Genomic DNA, 24,706 nt, shown 5'->3' on the forward strand with positions numbered 1-24,706 from the left:
GCTGAAGAGGCGCATCCTTGAATTAGTCGCAAAGACTGTCTAGTCTCCTGGGCAGGGTTGTTCCAAAGCCGGTTAGCACTAACCCAGGATTAAAAGTTAACCAAAGTATTAATTTTTCTTGCATAAAAATGGTATTCATTGCGTATGTTTTGAGTAGTTTGAAATTACTCATTCAAGCTCAAAACTAATGGGCAAACGATATAAACAGAAACCTCGCCAAAAAGTTACAAAATTGAAATCAACCTTCTTGGTAATCGTGGGTTAGCTTAATCGGACTTTGAACTACCGGTCCCTGGCGTTCTCTCTATGCTTGGCGCAAAGCAAGAGAAAGCCCTGGGAACTAGTATGGCTTGGTTTTGTGACGCCAAGAATTAGTTTAGTGGCGGGTTCGGTAGCAGTCCTGGAGGGCTATATCAGTTGGGGATTTTGCCCCTGACACTCTCTTTGCTTCATCGTACACAACTAGCACATCAAGACATACGAACGCATTAACTTTCCTTGCTCATGTTAAAATAACATGTTTGATAGAACTGCTGAGACAAGGGAAGTCTAACATGGGCTAGCAACCTTTCTAACTTCCGAACCTTCTCCCTCTTCAGGAGTTTTTTTCTTTTTGTCCAAAACTTCTCAGGAGCACTCGGGAGAATGTGCTTCCTTTGTAATTACCTCTGCAAATGATTACTCAGACGTCCAAGTGTTGCAAGGTTAGCAAGGGACGTCAAAGAACCCACAGACTCATCTCAAAGAGCAGGGTACGGACCCGGAGGGGGGAACTCCCGTATGAAAAGATCGGGGATGTTCTTCGCCTTGCTTAGGGGTATCAATCAAAGATTCTGGTCTCATTTAGGATGCTAATGAAGAAACGCCACTATTTTTAGCTGTCAAGAAAGTAGCTTTTAGGGTGCACTCGAAGAAATAATAACAAACTTTAGGCTCGATTTCCGTCGGTCTCCCAGGTCCGATCTACTTGCGTGAACAGCAGCTGGTAATCGAGCCTACAGTCAAACCTGTATCAAGAGGACCCCATATTAAACGGACACCCTCTATTAAGCGGACAGCAGTGCAAGTCCCATTTTTCTTTTCCCACATTCACTGTAGAAAATACCTGTATTCAACGGACACCTATTAAGCGGACAAGGACACCTTAAACTTGACTTTTATGGTCATTTTTATCGTTAGAAACCTGTAGCAAACGGACACTGCGAAAAGTACATGATTTTATTGTCCACGTTTTAGTAGAGCGGTCATTTAAGTTATAGATCGATCACGAGAATGCTATTTGTCTCTTTCAAAGTCTTTCAATACTGACCAATATTGATATGACCCATTTAAGACGAACTCTGAGGTAACCTGTTTTCAACGGACACCCTGTTTTAAGCGGACACTAGCATGGGTCCCGAGGGTGTCCGCCTAATACAGGTTTGACTGTATTCTATATTCCGTTTTAAGTGGTATCTTTTAGGGGTCAAATAAAGCCCGAGGCACACCCAGATTGGTTTCCTTTAGGCGTTGCATTCAAATTTTCCGACGAGCATCCCTGACATTTTTCTGTGAGACCCCCTGAGGAGCCCAGAGTTCCCAATGTCGTGGTCTGGCCTTGTCTCACAGGTTGACGCTTCATATAGGGTTAACCTCATTGCGCCTTTCCCCTTCAAACAGAATTGTCCAAGAAAAATTGCTATGTCTATGTCTTCTCGTTTATTAACTTCCTTAAATAACATTGAGCGGTGTGAGTCGTTTGAAGATGAGAACAAGGTTTAATTGTTTTGGATGAAGCTTTTGAAGGAAAATTATTATCTGCACGATGCTCGACTTGTCTCAACTAGTTCTGTTTATGATTGAAGTCTGGTTTATATATATAGGCATTTTTTTTTCCTTTTTCAAGTTAAATTTCAATGCTTAATTTATGACATGCTTTGCACAACAGACCTAAAAAGCCAACTTTGAACAAGCAGTCTGACACCATCGGCACAAAGTTATGTTTGTAGCGCAGATTATAATATATTTTATATTAATTATACCGTTTGAAGTTTTTAACATAGTCCTATTGTCTTATCTAGTCCTATTGTCTTACTCAATGACATATGCAAAAATTTTAACCAGTTTTTGACTTGTCGCTAGTTTTTATCCTATAAAAAGTTAAATATGGTCTTTTAAAGTTTAAAGTTCTCGTCCATAGTGCATTATCCTGTAGACCTTTCTGTCACTTTCTTATCCGCTGTGTTCATCAGCTTTAGCGGGCAGGTTGTAGTAGGAGCGTGACTCATCATGTTTGTCCAAGTCACAATATGGTACATTCCTCGTCATGAAAACCTCCAGTCGGTCAATCAACTCCGAGAAACTGTGACGAAAGGATGGATCTTCATTCCAGCACTCAGACATCAGTTCATATCTATCATGGATAAGAAGATAACAAAAAGTTAAATAACTGCATTGCGGAACAAACCCGATCAATCTACAATATTTGTCAAAGGCAACTTGAAATACATTACAAGGCTAGATCCAAAATAATGTGAAAAAGAAATAAACGTGACGTATTACATCCTGGATCGCGCCCAGCAATGTATCATCAGTAAATCTTGTGATAAGCTATGCCAATGATTAGTTGTTTATAAGGACATTTTGTAACTAGACCAATTCTAATTTTAATTACACTGTATTAGTATTTATTAGGTTTTATTAATGAATTTGTGAATCTTTTTTAGCTCTGTGTCCCTTATTAACCTCTCGACCTCAATTCCGATCCATGCTTTAACAGGAAACATGTACCGTGTTTCATACTGGTGGATTCAAAGGCCTCAGAACTTTTAGTCGCCACTCCATCACACCACTCACATTCTTGAAGTTCTAAACATATCTGCCGTCAGAATAGGGTTTAATGTGAGGCGCCTCCATGAACTTGGTCACATTCACTCACTTCTTTTTGAGCATTGAACATTTCCTTGTCTTCATGACATTTCTTCTCCTCGTTACCCTCCAGTGCCTTGGTTTCGATTGATCTAGAGTACAACAAACATGATTAGGTCATAAATTACCAGCAAGGTTGATCTAAACGTGGAAGTAATTAAGTTTCAAGATGAGGGCTGAACAATATCGACTGGAAATTTAGTCATATTCAGAACCCAACACTGCCCACTTGAGAGACATCTAGCCATTGAAAATCCTATGGCTGTAGGTTAAACTGTGAACTTTGATAGATTGGCAAGAGCCACATATAATTAGCACGAACTATCTTGTGAAGGACTACACCACTGTCCTTTAAAACAGAGTTACCGTAAAATCCATTGCTAACAAACACTTGAGGCAACATCAAATCGTTTAAATATTCCTTTGAAAAATATCTTACCGATCGTCTCCTGCGCCGTAACCACTGCAACAGATCACCAAAAGGAACGTACTCTATCACCAGGAACTTGTGCTCCTGAAAAGTGCAACAGCCAACCAGGGATACAATATTCTGGTGTACACCCAGCAGCTTCATCTGCTCTATCTCCTGCGAGAGAACTCTTGTTTTTGGTCCTCGCTTGGATCATCTTAACGCAAATGATATAGTTAAATTCCTATTAACTACGATTAGAAAATTTTAAAACCAGATTCAAAAATCAATCTGCCATATATTAGGCTTTGCTTCAGTCACGGTCTGAGTACATTCCGACAGGAAATTCAATTGCGTTTCATGCTCAGGACTATCTGCTGTCTAATTTAGGGATAACGGGACATGAAAAGAAAATAAAAACAGGCGACCGATGGTTAGTTTTAATCATAGTCACACTATAAAGGGAAATGGCTCAGTTTTGTCGTTCGTAATGTCACCTTAAGCTTTAGACTGGAGAGATACAGCTTACGATCTGATTGCAAAAGATCAAGCACGATCACCGAGAATTTAATACTCTTTCAGGTGTATTTTAAAGACACTGGCCCTAGCCAAGTTGTGTAACGATTTGCCATTTCATACATGATTTTGCATGATGACTGCAATTACCTTGCAGTTCTTTGACTGCAACCACCTCGCATGGCTCCTGGGGCTTCAGTGTTTTTTCGGTATCAAACACTTCTATTCCAACTCGTCTCTTTGGTGTTGCTTTGTAAACCATCGTGTTCTATTTGCTCGGGAAGAAGTTCCCACTTGTCAAGCTGGATAATTTCGCGAGCTGAACGAACTCATCTGTGGAACAAAAGAAACAACGTCGATGTACAAAAATGATTGCTAACAAGTAGTATAGTACAGTATACTTTTATTTTACTTAAAATACCTTAGAGTTTGGTGATGAAAAAAGCCATTCTGCCTATAAGTTCCAAATTTGATGCCAAGTTTGACAATGGTGAAGACTGCAGTTGAGCAAGCTACCTCTGCAGGCTACCTCTGAGCATTTCCTCAGGTTGACCTGACATTTTGGCGTCAACCTTTAATATCCCGAAGTGGAGAGATGCATTCCTGCTAACGCACCAACCTGCACTGCTAGATCCTGAGTCCAACGCAATTAGTTGGTGCGAGGAGTGAACAAACGTCCTCTAGCTTTCCCGCCCCCTATCCTCCCTTATTTTTTCTCACTCAACAACAAACAGACGCCTGAAAGAGGTTTCGCGCATACATCGAGCCACTGCTCCTTCAACCATTTTTTACAAATTATTTCACATCCAATTTCTTCTCTGAACATCACGTTTCAAGGTCTTGTGGCAAATGTACTAGGTGGTCAATTACTACTGATGGTAGGGTTTTCTTTGCAATTAGGCACGATACAATCCTTTATTTACCCACGCAACATTTAGGAGTAATAAATAATAATAATAATAATAATAATAATAATAATAACAACTTTATTTAAGTGTCGATGTATTTAGCACTAATGTGCTAATTGGGGACACTGTAAATAACTCGTTTAAACATGTGCGTGCTAAAAAATGGAGACGATAAAATTAAACTTAACCAATACTAATCCAAGCAATAAAAATATTTTGATTCAATGAAATATTTTGAATAAATATTTTGAGTAAATTTAAGCAGCAAAGAGGTAACGTCTCCATTGCGTGTCAACACACTGTGCCTGCTGAGAATAGAACCGGCTGTAAGCTTGCTTAAGGTTTTCTAATACAAAGATTTTCCTTCAATAGTGATATCTTTGTTGCTCTGTGTAGTCAAGTCACCTTTAAAGCAGTCATCCAAGTACAATGGTCTCGTAATTCACTAATTAAAGTGCACCTAACCCCAATCTTTTTTGTGCTAAAACGAATTTACTTGTTATTTGAAATACTTCTGCGAAAAAATTTTTCGATTCAGTTAAATCCTCGAATTTACTGGCAATGATCGATCAATGGTACAATAAAGACGTAAACGATTGTTGATTTTGTTGAACCGAAACAAGCGAACTGAGCCTGTGATAACCATTGAAGAACTAATATGACCGCGTAACGTTATCTGCGGACCGCTTAGGGAACACATCCTTTTCGCTTATCCGAAGAATTTCATTGCAAACTTTGAGAAAAATTTACATTGGTTGTTTGGAGTTACGACTTTAAACGTGTGACAATGTGAAATCGGTAATTGTATGAAATGTTTCCTAATTCCGCCTTGCTTCCCACAGCTTCAAAAAATACAGGTCCAAACAATTCTACGAGCTTCAATCGATCGAAGCCAGTGTTTTGGAGGTCATCAAGTCTCCAAAACTGCAACACTTACTTCGCTCTTATAAAAATGAAGCATTCCAGAAAATAGAACACAAACTGGATTTAATAGAACAACTATACCTTGACAAAATACATTCTCGCTGAGGACAAATGTAAACAGACTATAAACACGCGTGTAGACTGCAAAACAGTCGTATTTTTTGCGAACGCGGGCGACGGTCAATATTCGAACGAAAGGTCTGGAGCGAGTGTAAAAACGACGAGGAAGAATGTGGAGAGACGTTTTCTCGCCTCACACACCCTGCGGGCGTGTGAGGCTCGCGCGCTGCACACGCCAGGATCGCGCTTACGGCGCTTCGCGCCTTCCGAAAGCGTCCGAAAACGACTGTTTTGCAGTCTAACACGCGTGGGAATCTTGTGTTTGAAGAAATTACCATCCAAAGCAGTCCTTAAGTTTTCTTTCCTGCTTTTCGTTTACCATCACTTAGGTAACTTGCATATTTTAAAAACTTGAATAATTCCGAAACGAAAAGGGATATGTATGGGTTATTGACCAAGTGTGAGGTCAAGATGGCTGGATATTGGCCAAGTTCTTTTTTAGCGTGTTTACGGACCGAGACGGAGTCAAGGTCTATAAACTCGCAAGCTTGGTCAATAAAGGATTTATTATATGGCGGGTAGTCCCGAACGGGCAAGATAGCTCCATCTTGCCCGCTCGGGTAGCTAATCACAGTGCAGGATTTGATTCATCTTGTCCACTCACGGAGTTAGCCATCTAATAATTGAAAATAGTAAACAGCGTTTTTCTTCTCGTACAGACTACTTGTCTATGTTTTAAAATGGTTTCGTCGTAGTACCACTTTAATGACGTTGAGAAGACATTCTGAGAAAAAAGTGGCCTTGCCAAGCCGGAGCCCCCTCCTACCTAAAACTGCCGCCTATAAGCCCCCCCTACTTAGGAGCGCCCCCACCCCCCCCCCATTATAGGCTCATCTATCTCTAAATCAAAACATAGGTTCTTTCCATGTGTTGAATTCGTTTTATGTTTTAAAGCTTAAGGGCCCATTAACCGATCTTTTCGAGCCATTGTTAAGGAAAATTTAGTCTCCTCTAACCTCCTCATTTTTAGTTAGTTCAGAGTTATTTCGTGTGTTTCAATTTTTTCATGACCAGTAACACTAGTGATGACGTCATCAGGTCACGCCCATGGTCATGTGACTAATACAGAAAAAATGCAAAGGTTCTCAGGCAAATTACTTTCTCGGTATTTTTTTCATTGATTCAATATTTTAATTTTAAATCCTCATTACGCTATGCACCGATTTTTTTTCATTTCTAAAAGGTCAGATTTTGAGAGCATTTCAAAATATTGAAAAATTCGTAATTTTCTGAAAAAAGCATGGTTTCGAAAAAGGAATGCATAGCTATGTTGCCAACGTTGGCTTTAATCGAAATTCGTCGAAAAAGGCTGGATTTAATAAAAAACCGCGTTTCCTTTAGCATTTAAAGAAACCGGAAGTGCGCCCGATATCTATTGGAAGTTACTCTATCAGCGCGTGCGCAATTTACACTTACCAGCGCACTTCGGTAAGATCGAACAAAGCCACACAGAGTTAGTTTTTCTCCTTCTATTGCTCTTGCTTTTCTGTCTTTCTCTTATTTTGTCTTTGCTTGTACTTTTTTTTTTTGCATTTTGCGAAACACAAAGAAAAACATCTAAAATGTATGCGAATTTGCAAGTTTTTGAGTTGTTTTTATTTTCCGTGCTCGGGCTGACGTAGGTGACCGGAAGTGAAATTTTACCTCCTTAGCAACGCGCGCGAGTGCGCGCATATATAGGTTAATGGGCCCTTAATTACCAGTCAACGAAAAACCTATTTCGATCAACATGTGCAGCTATAGTACGTTCCGAAATGTTTTTTTCATTCCGGTTATGAGCCCCCTCGGATATAAACCCTTCCGTTTATAAGCCCATGTAAAAGCCCCCACGAACGGTAGTTTGACAAATGCAAATTTTGCACTTAATGAACTCTATAGAGAGAACATATTTCTTGAAATTATGTGATTCGATAAATTACATATATAACCTTCTGTTATGCAGAGGAAATATTTCGCAGTTGTTAAACGGCAAAGTTTTTGGTCCTTTCTGTTATACAGAGGAAGTATTTCGCAGTTATTAAACGGCAGTTTATGGTCCTTTCTATTACACAGAGAGAATTATTTCGCAGTTGTTAAACTGCGAAGTTTATGATCCTTTCTATTACTGACAGAGAGAATATTTCGCAGTTATCAAACGGCGAAAGTTTTGGTCGTTTCTATTATGCAGAGGAAATATTTCGCAGTTTAAAACGGCGAATTTTCTGGTCCTTTCTATTATACAGAAACAATATTTATTACATTATACAGAGAGAATATTTCACAGATATTAAATTACTGCGAAGATTTTGGTCCTTTTCAATAAACAGAGATAATATTTCGAAGTTATTAAATTGCGAAGTTTTCGGACCTTTCCTTTCTACAGAGATAATATTTCGCAGTTATTTAACGGCGAAGTTTATGGTCTTCTCTATTATACATGCAGAGAAAATATTTCGCGGTTATTAAACTGCGAAGTTTTTGGTCTTTCTATTATGTACAGGAAATATTTCCCAGTTAATAAATTGCGAAGTTTATGGTCCTTTGTATTATATAGAGGAAATATTTCGCGTTATTAAACGGCGAAGTTTTCGGTCCTTTCTATTACGGAGAGAAACTATTTCGCAGTTATTAATTAAACGGCAAAGTTTTTGATCGGCAATAAAAGAAATAAATACAAAAATTACTTATTATTACAGAGAGAAATAATTGAGAAATTGGAAATTGATTCTGTAGATATAATTAAATGCAAAATCTTTATTAATATAATATTCCGTTATTATATTTCTGTCAATGGAGAAGAAACATAATACTATAAAACAAAGCCAAAATCTTTGAGAACACAACAATTATAATGCCTGAATGCCAGATTACTTGGTCCCGAGGGTACATACAGGACCATACAGATTTCAAAGGGGTTTTAATGAAAATCTTTGCCTAACAGGTTCTTAAAAAAATGGTTTCTTATATGCAGGTTTTAAATGCAAGGTGTAGTGATAAAGGAAGATGTTTATTAAAATAATAAATTATGCCATCAGTTTCTTGTGTAGCCTGTACAGTTAGTCCCTAAATGTGCCACCATTGAGATAAACTTGAGTTGTACTTTCAAGTGGTACTGCTTGTTTCTGGTAATTTGAAAGTGATTTTGTTTTAACTCGGGGAGCCTTTAGGAACTGAAGGTAGTAGCATTTGTATGAAAATGTTTGCCATCTGTACGTTCATTCTCATGAAAATCAAGTCATTTTCATGTGAAACGTTTTGCACAAGCACTCGTTCTGAAAAAGAGGCAAACACCAACTCGGAAGAAGAAGTAAAGTCTGCATATGAGCCAAGTGACCCATCAGGCCAGCGCTTGTCCTGGTTTGTCCTAACACCGTTGGATAAAATTTTCAAAATTCGCTCAAATCTCATTTAACTCTCCAGGATGAGAAAAAATGACACCATTGAATGTTCAAGAGTCTTTATTCGGTAAATTACCCATACATTGAACGAATTTAATGTCAACTCCTGATCTCCATACAAACTCTTATATTTTAGCCACAGTTCTCCATACACTGAAACTGTTATATTACGCTTGGGTGACCTGTGGTATAACAATTACGTTATCGCCATTATGTTATCGCCATCTTGTAAAATCGAACAACTTAAAGGAGTCTGAGAAGAGACATTGACATGACAAAATATATACGAAAGCAAATGAAATCTAATCTGATAATATTCCGGTGTGATTTTATAATTCCATTCCTCGCGTCTCCAATTGCTACTTTTCAGGGAAAGTTTTTCTTTCTAAGACCGGCATTGTTTTTGAGACACGCAATGAAATGAAACCCAATAATTTATTGTTGTGTGACTCGGTATGTGACCTAGGGATTGGAGTAGAACTGTAATGAGGAATAAGGAACTATGAATTTTGATCCTATAAAAGTGACTAGAACTGGCAAAAAATGTCTTCTCGGAAATACAGTAAAGTGTCTGATTATTTGCGAACTATCGCCCTGGGCTAATAAAGTGTTTATCAGCCCCTAATTGAGACGTTCGTTCCACCACACTGTATCTCTGCATTTCCGATTTTTCGGAGAATAGATAATTAGTATGGCACAAAATTATTAAAATATTTTGTGAATAACTAGTGACTTCATAGGTTACGTTCGCAATGAGATGTAAGCAAGTTGTCGGCTGTCGAGTATAAATCAACTTCCACACACACCTCACGTTACCCCTCACCACCTCCCCCAAACCTACCTGCTGCATTCGAGATCAAGCCGTGAAGACGGTTTGTAACCACCTGAAGGGGGGCGGGCGGAATGGTTTGCATGAAATCGTTCTGGGTAACGCATTCTTTCTTTTTTGAATTGGAAGAGGGGCCGAAGAGACATCAGGAAAAACGGTGAGGCAGACACCCGTTCGAGAATTTAGATGTCGTTTTTTATTCTTTATTTATTTAAATTCCTTCCGTTACATTACTTGCAAAAAACTTTCGGACGATTTTAATTTCGGATAAAAGAGTGTCGGAAAAATATAAAACCGTCCGAAATTTTTAAGTGTCTGAAATTCTAAGCGTCCGAACTATTTACAGTACAGTATAAAACTTACAAATAGCTCTAAAAGGCCGCTAGTTTCCTTTAAGCTGGAGCCAGATATGTGAAGGCTTGATAGAATTTTTCTTATTTTCTCTTCGGTGTATCAGTAAACTTGCTTGATGGCGCAGTAAAGGTCAGTAAAACTATCATCTTCCCAGATGTTGTTTCAGTATGCTGAAACGCGTTTTGTGGGCGTAAATTTAAATTTGTCCGAAGTCAGATAAAAAGTGTCCGAAAATTAATTAAACGTCCGAAATTTTAACGTCCCAGTTTTTTTTGCAAGGTCACATGTATGTCACGCGAGGTCATTGGGGGAAAAAAACCACTTAGTGATACACGACGAACAAAAATGCTAACATCCCAATCAGATACAGCTAGTTGGTAAGAAGACTCGATGATTGGTTCATAAGATCTTTTAGCGAAGAAAAAAAACAGAAAAAAAAAAAACGAGAATGAACTTTACCGCGACGAAGCCTCCTCCGAAGAACTGTAAGGCACGGCATTCATGGAAAGCAGCTTTTTATTTAAATATTTCTCATTATATCAGTATTAGGTATTTTTATAGGTATTTTTAAAGCTGACGAATTTTGTACCGTGGATAAATAAAGATTATCTATCTATCTATCTATCTATCTATCTATCTATCTATCTATCTATCTATCTATCTATCTATCTATCTATCTATCTATCTATCTATCTATCTATTGACTCGCGTGACGAGCCATAAGGACGTTTGCGTGGGAGGTTACCGAAATCGCGACTTCCGACAGTTCTTCGAATTTAAGCCCCATTCAGTTACTTACGTACTGCCGGGTTTACTTCGAAGAGATACTATTTATCAGTCAACGACAGCTGCCCATTACTGATGTTTAGCTATGTTTGATGTGGGTCTTTTTTAGCTTTTTTTCAAGCTGATGCTTATGCGTTACACCTCATTTGGAACTCTCAATAGATTGGTCACATGGATGTCACGCGTGATGACTGGGGGAAAAACCGTGTACTGTTACATGACGAATATAAATATATCTTCTCCCGAAAATGGCGACTTCCGACAGTTCCTAGAATTAGCCCTTCCTGTTACCTCATTTAACCGCAGGGTTTACATCAAGCAGCTACCATTTATCGATGAACGGCTTTGGCTGCTGTCTGCTGTTGGAAAGAAGAAAATGTAAAACACTGAACTTCGAGTCAGGACAAATTATTGCCCGATTATTATAAAATCAGGTGAAGTGCTGAAGTACAATTCAATACCTTTCAGTTTTTTGAACTCGAAAGCCTAGTAAGAAGCTGACTAATCGTTCACACACTCGGGAAACTTCTTTCCTAATCCTTCCTACCTTCCTGCTATTTTCTACCTTATTTGCTAGTTGTTATTCTTATTGTCAGCTTTTCAAAATTGCCTGAGGTTCGGAATATAAGTCTAATATAATTAAGCTTGAAAGGTCAATTGAGCTTGCAAATGTAATGTCAAATCGTTCTGGGTAATATTTTTAATTCTGAAATTTGATTGATTTACATTAACTACTTATTTGTTTCGTTATTTGTAAATGAAATAAACTTATGCACAGGAGATGCAGCTGTATATAAGCTGACTAATTACCTGTCAGGTACTTAAGCTTATTTAATTATAACCAGGATGATTCACCACTAAAAGGAATAATGTAACGGATGTAGATTATGTTTCTGTCAAGTCAGGCTGAAAACAGTGGTATAGCTCTCACTTTGGTCTGTGCATCTATCATTGTCAACTCTTGTCTTTCAGCTCCCAACCCCCCCCAACCCCCCCCCAACCCCCCCCAACCCCCCACATAATTTTGTTTTTAGGTAAGCACCTTCCCCCTATGGCTGCAACGAGTGATGTTGTAAGTGCACTCCTGAAGCTACAATGGGCAACAAAAGTAGTTGAGACACTTTTAGAAAATGACGCTTTTCAATATTTGGCCACTTACTCTATTTTATCTACGTCTAGCATTAATTCTCTGATACCCCAGCCCCCCCAATTCAATGTTGTGTAGGCGCTGTTGGCCTGTGCAGGCTAGAAATAGGAAAATCAACATTGTTTGGGGGAAAGTGGGGGGGGGGGGGGGGGGAATGTTTCCAAGTCCCTGAAAAATTGAATTTTACTGCCAGGTGTCTCAACACTTTTGTGCCCATTGTAGTTCATTGTCTTGGTATTGCATTCTTCCACAGAGAACAACAATTTCCTCTCATTAGGCAATATAGTACACCTGTTAATTACCTGAAAAGGGATGGTGTTGACTTCTTCTGTCAAAAATGAACCAGTGTGTAACCTGGAATGGACTAGCATCCCTTCTAGCTCGGTAATGCAGTATAGCCAGTACTTTTATTGCTGCAGAAACTTGCCTGATGAGCCACAAACAGAAAACGTGCAATTAATTTTGACTAGAAGCATGCACCTGCATGTGTTTAAAACAAAAGCACCTGTGTTCCTAAAACAGGGAATGTATAGTAGAAATGAGGTCCTCAGAGGAAGACCTTTTTTCAACATCTGTGTTTAATTTTGGTAAGGCACTAGGTTTTGCATGCTTGTACTAATTATATTATACTACTCACTCTTGATAGCTGTATGAATTGGACAGGCATCGGACTTTGAACTCATCAGATTTGAGCTGGATGATATTTAACATTTAAATTATTTAATATGTTTCAGTTGAAAACGACACAATGGACAGTCACTTCAGCAAGTTACGGGACAGTCTGATTGAGATCTGTGTTGTGGTGGGCATGGATCAGGATACAGGGCTTGTGCAAACCTCATCACCTGAGGTATCTTTTTTTTTTGTAGAATTATAAGGTGGGAGGCTTTTGGCCAAGATCTTTTTTAATTTGCATTAAACACACAACAACAGGTTAAGGCTAATATCTAGGTATCTTGATTGAACGTGCAAGCTGGAGCAATAACAGATTATTTTATCTTTAATAATCGAAGGGGTGGGTGCAAAACCATGCTAAGAGACGATTTAGGTGAAAAAAAAATTTTTCGTGAAAGGGCTTGAATTTTTGCATGTGGTCTTCAATGTAATAGAAAAACATGTTCCTGCATTTTTGCTGCTAGTTTTTGCTTCGCTTTATAAAGACGCCGCTAGGAAAACCGAGTGGCTTTTTGCATACGCAATATCTCAAAAACGAAGCAAAGTTTAGTGGAAAAATTACGGGACATTGCTAAACATACCTAAACAAAACTGCATGGGAAATTTAGAACATTTTCGACAAAGCTCACTTTTGAGAAAAATACCTAACGCCCTTTTTCAGCCGAGCCCTTCAGATAAACGAAGCCAGGGCCTTTTTTATGATAAACCGAGCCAATCCTTTGTCATAATAAACTGAAGCGAGCTTTTGTTATAAGTCAAAGTTTCACCTCGGTTTATTATAACAAAGGATTCATAACAAAGGATCGGCTCGGTTTATTACAACAAAGCCCGGTTTCATTTATGTGAAGGGCTAGGTGGAAAATGGGCATTAGGTATTTTGCTCAAAAGTGAACTTTGTCAAAAAAGCTCCAAATTTCGCATGCGTTATTTTTTTAGGTGTGTTAAACAATGTTCTGTATGTGTTTTTGTTGAAGTTTGCATCGTTTCTGAGACATTACGTATGCGAAAACTTATATTTGTTGTCACGTCAGCTCGCGACTGCAAAGATGTTCATTTCACTTAAAATACAGCAAAATGTTGATTTTTCTCGCAGTTAAAAGGTTGATTTCATGTTAACGCGTGACAGCAAGGATGTTGATTTCACTTAGAAAACAGCAAAATGGTAATTTCACGCAGTGCATAAGCTCAATGATGTTGATTTCAGGTCTAAATAGGTTAAAATGTTGATTTCATGTTAACGTGTGACGGCAAGGATGTTGATTTCACTTAGAAACAAGCAAAATGTCAATTTCACGTAGTGCATACATGTAACCTCAATGATGTTGATTTCAGGTCTAAATAGGTTAAAATGTTGATTTCACTTACAAACCAGCAAAATGTCCATTTCACGCAGCGCATAAGCTCAATGATGTTGATTTCAGGTCTAAATAGGTTAAAATGTTGATTTCACTTAATGCGTGACGGCAAGGATGTTGATTTCACTTACAAACCAGCAAAATATCAATTTCACGTAGCACATACAGTAAGCTCAATGATGTTGATTTCAGGTCTAAATACATTAAAACGTTGATTTCATGTTAACGCATGACGGCAAGGATGTTGTTTTCACTTAAAAAACAGCAAAATGAGGGGATGGTAATTTCGCGCAAGGTATAAGCTCAAAAATGTTGATTTCAGGTCAAAAAAGGTGTAAATAAAAATAAAATAAAACAAATGAACGTTTCAATGAGCACTTTTCCAAATAAGGCAACGTCTTAAATGGCTAAAAATCACGAGATAAATATATAGTTTTCGACAAATGCGATCGTAGCTTTATGTCACACACCGCCATAACTTCGGTACCTCTTATGCCTGATAAGGATAACAACTTTGGTGGCTGTTTAGTTTTGGATTTAGGAATTTGATGACTTCACGTGAAAACGCTCTATAAATAGGGCTGACAGATTAACAGATTAACCCTTCTGTGCAAAGTACGGGTCTCCATACATCTGTGTGTCCACTGATCCCATAAGCTCAAAACACTACAAATCATTGCAATTTGAAATAAAATCAAGGCAACCTGGGTCACAGATCTAGGTTACAATTGATCGCTACTTGTTGGCCATTACTATGTTTAAATGAAAACGGAAAAACAATCTAGTTACCACTTTGAGAAATGTCCGCAGAACGTGATCGCAATGCACCTTGTGCACAGGAAAACATGGCGGTCGATACAAGACATTAATTTTATAAGTCTAAAACCAGTTCTCGCTTTCCAAACTTTGACGCTAGCAACGCTCGGCAAATGGGCCACAACTCACCAGAGGGTATTTTTCTTGGGCAAGAACTGCTCTTGGACTTTGCTGCCTGGCTTGATCTGACTAACACGATTATGGTATATCAGCTTCCTTCAAAGTGTTAGAACACATTTTAATTTGTTAAAACATGCTGATGATTTGCGGGTTTATCGAGGCTTTATGATGGTTATCAACCACCAGGCAGGCATACAAGGTACTTTAAAACAATGCTTAAGATATTAGTTGACAGAGCTCTAATGCCGCACATCTCTTTTTTGTTTGATGGTATTTCGTTTGACGCTCGATCGATTCACGTGTTGTGTTCATGTCACAATAACCGATGTAAACAATCTGTTCCCAGATTTCCACTCTATGCTGTGGGATTTGATTTTGACTTTATACACTATAAACAGTTTGGCTGTTTGCTGTTCAACAAATAAACTCCTAAAGACATGGCTAGGAAAAGCCAAGTTTTTTTGCATACCTTTTAACTCGAAAACAAAGCAAAAACCAGCGACAAAAATACAGTACCATGTTTTTTATTACATTGAAGACCACATGAAAAATTCAAGCCCCTTTCCGAAATTTTTTTTTTCACCCAAATCGTCTCTTAGCATGGTTTTGCACTCACCTCTTCAATTACATAGTGAACAGGACACCAATCTCTGGCAGCCATCATGGATGCTTGACAGAGGAAACCTTGAATAATACAATGTGATGATGATTATTAATGATGCAATCGATCATGTGATCCATGTACATGAACATGTAGTCCATTGCTGACTTCACTTCAAAACCTTCACTTCTGCAGCAAGTTGCCATGTTTTTAATGGTTAAAATCCTTAGGCATGACGTTCTCCATTCAAGATGTGGAGAAAGTCAGACTGTATCATTGCAATTTTGTCAGTTGTGGTTAGTAGAAAATTGGTTCCCATACTTTTTGGAAAGTATAATGTTACTATGAAAAAGTGCTTTCCTCATTTGTTTTGCGCAATGGAAAGTTGAATGAAAAGTAAGTGTTATTTTAGCCCTCTGGGTTGTCCCAAAGGTGTATTATGGTATAAATAAAAATACATGTAGGACACCTGTCCTTTGATGAAGACTGTGCAGTATATTTCATGAGGATTTTGTTTGTCAATTCTTTTAATAGAGCAGAAAGGTCTCAAAAGCCAATAAAACTGACCCTCACCTATTTAGCAAAATGTTTGAGACCCACGTATTGGCTGCATTGTCTGGAGAAGTTGCCTCATTTCCATATACAACATCTGAATTTGATGGTAAGGGAAGTATACATGAAATAAATGATCTAAGGTACCATTGCAGGAAATACTCAACCCAAGAAAGGTCACTCACCTGATAACACTGGGAGGGAGGGGGACTTGAAAAAGTGTGTAATAATACATTTTAACAAAGTATGAAACTAATTAACTGGGTGGGTGAGGTTAGGGGTTTAAACTGGAAAGAACTTCTCCATCTAACTGGTAGGACTAATTAAAAAATCGAATGTGGTTTAGTGTTGTCTGTACTCTTATCGACAATATGCGTCATCACAGTGGTCAAAATGTTGTGGACTCATGAGGTGCACCACAGCAAATTTTGACCTCTTTAAATAAAGGGTGATTGGGTTGGGGGTAAGGTGGTAACCCTGTAGTGACCTACAGTAGCATCCCATCCAGGGAAAGGTGGGGGGGGGGGGGGGGGGGCTTAGAAATACTCCTCCAGAGCCGGCCACTTAATGCTAGCTAGAGAAGCTGGAATAAGCTCCAGCTTGTCCTGACACAGACTGTACCTTACTACTATTGTAACGCAATTATGGCTACCGTCAGGACTGGCCCTAGTTGTTCATCTTAGAGTGGTGTCTGGCTTATAGAGCATCAAGGCCCGGAGGCAGGTACTCCTAGAAAAATTGGGTGGGGCTGTGTGGCCTGCGTCGCAAAACCCTTACCCTATTTATGACTAAAATCTGCGATATTCCCTAGTACCCTACATTTATGACCTGACCAAAAATTTGAAACCCTATTTATGACCCAAGCCTTAAATCAAAACCCTGTTTCAGACCTGTGTTATGATTAGTTCCCTAGTTCAGACCAATGTTAAATTAACATAAACATAATTTGTGAAGGGCTTTTGTTGATTTCCTCTTCGATAACGATGAAAAAGTGGCTTCTTTTTACAAACATACCCATATCAAGGCTAGAGGGCAAAAACCATACCCTATTTATGACCAAAATCAGCTAAAATCGATGCCCTGTTTATGACCAAAATGGCTGAAAAACCATACCCTTTGGGGCCGCACATACCTTATAGCCCATATAAGGGAGTACCCCCCCCCCCCAACGTATCAAGGTAACGTGACACCAGTATTTCTCAAATAATAAAGCTGAATTGATACACAATGATTACAGATGTAGAATAAACATCTGATTCTAAACGGAGGGTCACATAAATATCTGGTATATGTAATTATGTAGTACCAATTATACTTTCCTGTTGAGATAGAGTTGACTGTATATCATTTAATGTCAAGGGGTATTTCTTTGGGTGTGGGGTAGATGTAGTAGAGGATTAATTAGCTTCAGGATGGAGGAAGGATTTAAAGGTGGCCTCTTTTTTTCTAGATAAAGGTTACAATGTGAGGCAGAACACACTTGCCTTTTCTCTCCTTCTCTCTATATGGCCAGCCAGTGTAAACTCACTACTGATAATATATATTAATTAAACACAAGCTTATATTTAGAAATTAAATGCAAATTTGTAATACAGTACAGTATAGTTCCAAGATTAACATGCTTGAAAATGTTACTGCTCTACAGGGGAGCCATTTTATCCTACTTTTGGAGTTTTGTGTAGTCCAGGTAAAGGGGGAAATACAAACCGGCGTCGTCGAGGATCATTCAGAGTCAGTGCAGCAGAGTTGCCACTGGCACAAGATGTCATCAACAGCTTGCCACCACTTTGTTTTCCTGGTGAGATGAAAATCTAATTGATGAGAAGAATCATTTTGCAAGTTAGAGATATTCCTGTCTATTTTTCAACAGAACTTGCAGCAACCCTGTCAAAGAAACTTGTAGAAGTGTTTAGGCATAACAACAGAAGTACTGTTAGTACTAGCAATAGAAAGTAAAAGCCAGAATTGACAGTAAAGACTGTTGAGGTATTTGGGCTTACAATAGTCTTAAGTGAACAACACCTGTTTACTTCAAGATGCCATCTTTAATAACCAACATGCATCTCACACGTAACTGACTTGAACAATACTTCATGTAAGCTAACACAACAAAGACCACATTTGCCAGCTGCTGAGTGACACATTTTGGCAGAGCATTGTGTTTCTAGCTAATGAAAACACTCATGCCTAGTGATCAACCTGCACATTAGTACAGGTTGTGATTCAATTCAGTGAATTATGGTAGCCAAGCCATTCTGATCTTGGTGGTGGGGGAAGGGGTGGGTATATCTACATAGTGGACATAACAAGGCTCCACCTCAAGTAGGCTACCCTTGACAAGGGCAGGTACATACATGTACAGTTATGTATAATTAGGGAATTCTGTTATCTGTGTGTCAAGGTCTAGAAAACAATAACAGAGTGCCATTTCTTATGAAGGCAATAGTATATAAAAAGTCACATTTGTTGTCAAAAATAGTATATTATATAGATAAGGACTTGGAACATGGTTAAGAGCCTCTAATTTTAAAACACATAGAAAACCTGGAAGTTGTGGTATAGAAGTACTTGTAAGATTCAAATTCTGCAAAATCTAGATTTCGTGATAAAGGTTAAATGTCTACTTCATTTTCTCAATTTTCTCATAGAATTTTAGTAAAACCTGCTTGAATGTTTATTTGTTTGTTTGTTTGTTTGTTTGTTTCTGCCAGAAGCCTTTGTCTCACCTTTATTGGAATTCTTTCTTGCAGAGGGTGGTTTTGTTTCCAAGAAAAAGAAACCAGTTGTTTGTCATTCACTGGTCCTCACGGATATTCAAGGTAGGTCTTGTAAATTAGTGCCTGACATAGTGCAATGTACCTTTGGTAGCTCAGATCAATGGAGGGTTCTTATTGGAGAGGGGTTGCTTATTAGGGATGGGGTGCTGAGCTTACTTGGTTTTGAAAATATACACCAGAATGTGATACGTACAGTACTGCAGACACTTTAACTCAAGAACTTAAAAAAAGAGTTTCTGAAGGTCATAATGTTCAATATTATGTGCAGATTAGACAGCAGAATTCATAATTTGTTCAGCTAATCAGTCTCTTCTACAGTATGTCATTGTTTTGAATGTCACTTTCGTTTGGGGGTGCTCATTCAAAGGGGGCACTTATTGGAATAGGGGCACTTATTTAAAAAGGTGGCACTTGAGGGGGACCAATAATTCTTAGAAAGGGGGCGCTTTTTGTACGGAGACCACTAAAATCAAATCATTATCAATGGTAACTGCTCTCCAATTAGTGCTCATATTTAATTGCATGAAACACACTATTTGTCTAGTGTGTGAAAGCCTAGTTCAACGCTTAGACTTGATACTGTAGTGCTATAAGAATACAAACTGTGGAAAGCATGCGTCTAAAGCTGTGCTGATAACACGTCATTGATGAAAATCCCGAAATAGTTTCTCTTTAATTTGTCGATATTGCAAGTTATTGTTTTTGATTTTGTCAAGCTTGACAGACTAACCCTTCCTCTTTAGGGAACCGCACATATTGCACTTGCATGACATTTTATAGAGGATTTCTCTTCAAGGAGGTAAGGTCATAACTAATACTACAGATAAATTAATTCAGCTATTTATTGCACACCTACAAGATCTTGAGCTATCTGATTTTGGCCAAATCTTGGTAAAATATGTGACCAGATTCCTATGAAACAGACTCTCCATGAGCAGTTGTGAATGACCACACTTTATGACACTGGTTCACCCATCAGTAGTCTTTTATTGGCAAAATCATGGCCACACGACAGACAAGGTTGATTTCCAAGTGTCACAAATGATACTGTTATCAACTGAGAACTGAGCATTGTGTTTTTTTGGCTCTTGTTTCACACGTGTGAAACAGGAGCCTAAAAAAACAGATGCACTTGTAGGTTACAACTGAACCCGGGGGGGGGGGGGAGGGGGGGGCGGCACCATATGAAAAGGTTGGGGATGCTCATTGTCTTGCTTAGGGTATAAAGTAATCAAGAATTCTGCAGTGAGATTTTTATTCTAAATTGTTTTTGTCAGAAAAGTCTGTCTATCAAGGAAATATAAAAAATGAATACTTTTATATTAGACAGTGATCAGCCACGCTACAATAGAATTTTCTTCTGAGAGTCATTAAAAATCAGAATTTTAGTGTTTATACACTTAATTTTTTACACGCTCTTTTATCTATTTATTTACTTAACTTTAACTTAACTTTATTGAATTTGTTGCATGTACAATAAAAAGAAAGAAAAGAAAATAGCATCAGCAACTGGAGCAGAAAACAGGACAATGTCCCAGTTGACATTCAACCCCAATAAATATTAACAAAATAGTGATAATAATTATAATCGCAGAGGTAGTAGTAAAAGTAGTAATAATTATCATATAATGTTATTTACAATCATTTAATTTAAAATGGCTTACTTACAACTTTTCACTTAATTTATTGATTACAATCCTTTTAATTAAACATATATTTATTAAATATTAATACGTTTAAAGCTACATAACTCTCCATGTTTTTAATTTTCAGGATGAAGACATTGCAGGCAATTATAAGTTGTTTCACATGGATGAGAAAAGTGACAGAAATGGTGAGGTCACATCCGTATAAATCTACTATCACAAACCCTGTTCTCTTATTGGCTACGTGATTTAATATATCATTTCTGTTAGGCTAGCAATATGCAGTTGTTAACCAAATGGTGGCTGGTCCTTTACATTCTAAAAGTGTCTGTGAAGAGGATTTAGATAAAGTTTTGAATGACAAGTAGATTTAAACCAAAACAATTAGACTATGAGCTCGAGATTTCTATGCGTGATAGTTTACACAGGCTGTGCCCTCATTGACTATATTGTGATAAGAAAACTTGTCGAGCTTATAGTCTCACTGTTAAATAGAATCATCAAAACAATATTATAGTTTTCTCGTACATCTTTTGCATCAAATTTTCCCTTTTTTGCCATGGACACGAACAATCATGACTGCGGGGTTTTATTACCATAAGTTAACAGGTGTGCTGATGTAAGAATCAGCTTCTTACATGTAAGATTCATCAAACTTGAAGCAAAGTTCATGAGAGTTCAAACTATTTGTCCTGTTTATCAGGCGCCTTTTCCTATTATACCTTCATTGACAGACTATGATTCTTGCGCATGCTTGTGAAATTGATCCTGCTTAAATTGTTATTAGAATCTTCAAGAGCTTTTGCTTGTTTTAAAGACACTGGTTTTGTATACTCTGAGCTCATTTGAGCCCATTGAGTTTTTATTTGATTCTTTGACTCATCCCTAACTCTCATTAATTTGTTTTGTTAAACTTCTTGCTTAATGAAGCCTATGACCTTGATTTACAAAAATTAATTCCAAACAATTGTTTATTTTTCTTTAGTTGCACAAGATTCATCCCATGAAGTATGTTATGCACCAGTATGTTGTTGTTTAATTTCCAAGTGGCCTTATTTCAACTTAATGAAAGATTGTCTGTCAAGGTGAGATCTTTATAGAGGAGGGTGAATAGGGGTATATAAATCCGCCGATCTGTGTCATTTTTTCTCTTCTTTTTCAATTGCTGCAGGACTTTTTCGGAAGTTTTTGAGACACCATCGCTCAATCCAGTCATACAGGTTTTGGAATTCATCGGACATTAACTTAACTCCTAACCTTAACAGATTTGCCACTTAGGTTTTGTGTAAAATTAAAGTTTATGGGGCAACTGTTCAGTGTGGATAACATTGTCAAGTTTGTGAATACAGGCAGATAAGAATTACCCAATTCTAATACCAGTGCCAAACCCAAATTTGAATAATTGAGTCACATCCTAAAAAAGAAATTAAGTAAATAAAACACTAACATACCAACTGCTACCTGACCAAACGATCTATGATCCGAACCTCCTAACTGCATGAGGATCCACCACAATCTGAACTTCAAAACAGGTAGAGTCCAGAGTCCAGGCCAAAATTCACAGCTGATCCATGATCTGCCGTATTTTCAAAGTCCGTCGATCCATTCAATTTATCACTGAAGTGCGTCCACTGAAGTGCACTTTTTTAAGCCAAATCTGTCGATCTGCAAACCTATTCACCCCCCTCTTCATACATAGTAGTATTAAATATTTTGTAGTAAATAATACTGGTAGTCTTGTAGTCAATCATCACCTTGAAGTTTTTCGAGACCCCACGAATTTTGCTTCGGAAATCATGCCCTAGATTTACTTAATTTGTGTTCCATTTTAAGATTTAACAGTTAATTGAAAAAAAAAAAAAAAAAAAAAAAAAAAAAAAAACACTGCACATTATAGTACTTAAGGTAATCTAACTTTTCCACACTAGTTCAAAAGAATTTCAATTATGAATGTCAGTGGCACAATGTAGCTCTAACGGACTGGGTACAACTGAACTTGAAGCACCTTGTGGAGGTTTTGTTGTTAGTTTGTGTTATTTTTTTTTATTTCTGAGACAAATTCCGGGTGTCCCCTTCTTTCTTTTCCACCCCTCCACCCTCCCTCCACCATTCCAAGCTAGGAGCTTATTAATTTCCAAAAGCTGTGGTTATTTGCACATATTGCATGTTTATTCATTGCTTGTTTATGTCAGGTGTCTTCCATTCGACCAAAAAGTCCAGTTTGAACTTTCGACAATTTCAAGTAGTCAATAAGAATACTTTTTTCAGTAACTTCTGTAAAAGAGGACAACATCGTGAGGTGTAACCAAATTTTTCGAAAATTTCTTATCGAGAATTCCGTTCCATTTACTTTTGTCCCGGAATGTCCTGAAATTTGCAGTTTGGAAATTCAAGAATTTTCAGACTGAATTGCTGGAAACTTTCCCAGGAAATTTCTGCACCATTAGGCTCCTAAGTTTTGTTGAAAGGAAAGCGCCCGTCTTGTTTTTTTATTAAGTATTAACTAAATGCGACCATTGTGAATTGTTCGTCATTGTTCACATCAATCACATGTGTATCTACATTGTACACCAAACATTGTTTCAATGTTTCTTCTTTGTAGCCTGTTGCCAGAAGTTATGACAAGTGACTCACACAAATTCAGAATGGCCTTGATGCAGTTTGTATCTCAACTGGCCATGGTACCAGTCCCTCCGCCTGGCTCTCTTGGAATTGTAAGATCTTGTTCTGGCAGGTCTTCAATCGTTTTTTTTGTCAAATATTTCTTGTGGTACGATCATGATAGTAAGGTCCAGAGTGTATATCTAGTTTTGCTTTTTAACCTGTAGGAATTTGAGCTGTATGGCATAAAACATCTTGTACGTCCTGCCGGATGTCCAGGTAATTAGAGAGACATTATATCTTACAGTAATTTGCACTTCACTGTTGAAAAATCACCTCAGATTCATGGAAGAATACAAATTTTAATCGGCAACAAATTCATGGGATACTGAATAGTACATGGCTGAGGTGGCGTGGCCGAGTGGTTTAGGGTGCTGCCTCGACCCTGCCAGTATCTGGATTTATTCTTGCACTAGTCCTGAGTTCCTTGACCGTGTTATATAAACACTCAACTGGTCAGCCTCCCACCAGCTGAGATTCTTAATTATATGTCCCCACTGAGTTAGCACAACAGTACAATACAATACAAACTTTATTGACACTCACTAAAGAGGGCTTTTCAATTGATGCTATAAATTTTTAAAGTCAACTTAAGTTAAAATGATGGCTTTTCCAGATACATAGTTTATATTATTGTATTACATTTTTACATTTGACACTTAAATAAAGTTATTTTATTTTATACCCAACACTGGCAAATCCGTTAAAGCTAGGAAGTAATTCAATTTTCCACTAGTTTCTCTTTGACTTAATATTACTTTTCCTTCACAGAAACCAGAGTTATTAATATGGAGCTTCATTACCCATTTCTTTACTTCTCTTTGGATGATATTCTTCTTCTAATAAGCTGTATTCTGACTCAACAACGGATTGTCTTCCTCTCGTCATCATATTCCCTCCTCACTCCTATCATTGAGGTTTGTGTTATTTCTTAATTTTAACTCTGACTCCTTTAAACCTTGTAGCTGATTCTGCAGGGAACCTACCTACTTTACACTGATTGTACGGATGTATACATACCAAACAAAAAACACATGACTGAAGCCCCTACATGAACATTGAATTTGACAAGTGCTTGTATACACAAGTTTGGAGATTTGCCTGTGAGACATCATCACTAGTTAAGAAGTAGAATGATAAGAATTTTGTAGAATGTCGTATCTAAAATGCACGGTGAGTAATTATGAGCATGAGACAAGCTTTTCTCTTAAGAAGAACAGTCTCCG

General features: G+C 37.8%; 1 protein-coding gene and 1 long non-coding RNA gene across 3 annotated transcripts in view; one reads left to right on the plus strand and one right to left on the minus strand.

The window, feature by feature from the left end:
- Window positions 1-44: 44 nt before the first annotated feature.
- LOC145501571 (uncharacterized) lies at window positions 45-4,348 on the minus strand. Its single transcript, XR_014051246.1, has 3 exons — window positions 3,347-4,348; window positions 2,918-2,999; window positions 45-2,392 (listed from the first exon to the last, which is right to left on the minus strand). It is a non-coding gene; the product is annotated as an uncharacterized LOC145501571 (long non-coding RNA).
- Window positions 4,349-11,063: 6,715 nt separating this feature from the next.
- LOC145501875 (DENN domain-containing protein 3-like) overlaps window positions 11,064-24,706 on the plus strand; it is a 47,104-nt gene continuing 33,461 nt past the window's right edge. Inside the window, exons 1-11 of one of the 2 annotated variants that reach the window (XM_081481265.1) lie at window positions 11,064-11,564; window positions 13,012-13,127; window positions 16,379-16,505; window positions 18,042-18,194; window positions 19,147-19,215; window positions 19,917-19,972; window positions 20,947-21,007; window positions 21,805-21,904; window positions 23,422-23,533; window positions 23,648-23,699; window positions 24,252-24,397. In XM_081481265.1, the coding sequence (XP_081337391.1) occupies window positions 13,026-13,127; window positions 16,379-16,505; window positions 18,042-18,194; window positions 19,147-19,215; window positions 19,917-19,972; window positions 20,947-21,007; window positions 21,805-21,904; window positions 23,422-23,533; window positions 23,648-23,699; window positions 24,252-24,397 (978 nt within the window). In that variant the 5' untranslated portion in view covers window positions 11,064-11,564; window positions 13,012-13,025. Of the gene's footprint in view, window positions 11,565-12,126; window positions 13,128-16,378; window positions 16,506-18,041; window positions 18,195-19,146; window positions 19,216-19,916; window positions 19,973-20,946; window positions 21,008-21,804; window positions 21,905-23,421; window positions 23,534-23,647; window positions 23,700-24,251; window positions 24,398-24,706 lie in introns of those variants that run through there. The other variant, XM_081481273.1, reaches the window with a different exon arrangement.

Source organism: Orbicella franksi, chromosome 1 (genome assembly GCF_964199315.1).
Source record: "Orbicella franksi chromosome 1, jaOrbFran1.1, whole genome shotgun sequence".
In the NCBI taxonomy this organism is placed as follows: domain Eukaryota; kingdom Metazoa; phylum Cnidaria; class Anthozoa; order Scleractinia; family Merulinidae; genus Orbicella; species Orbicella franksi.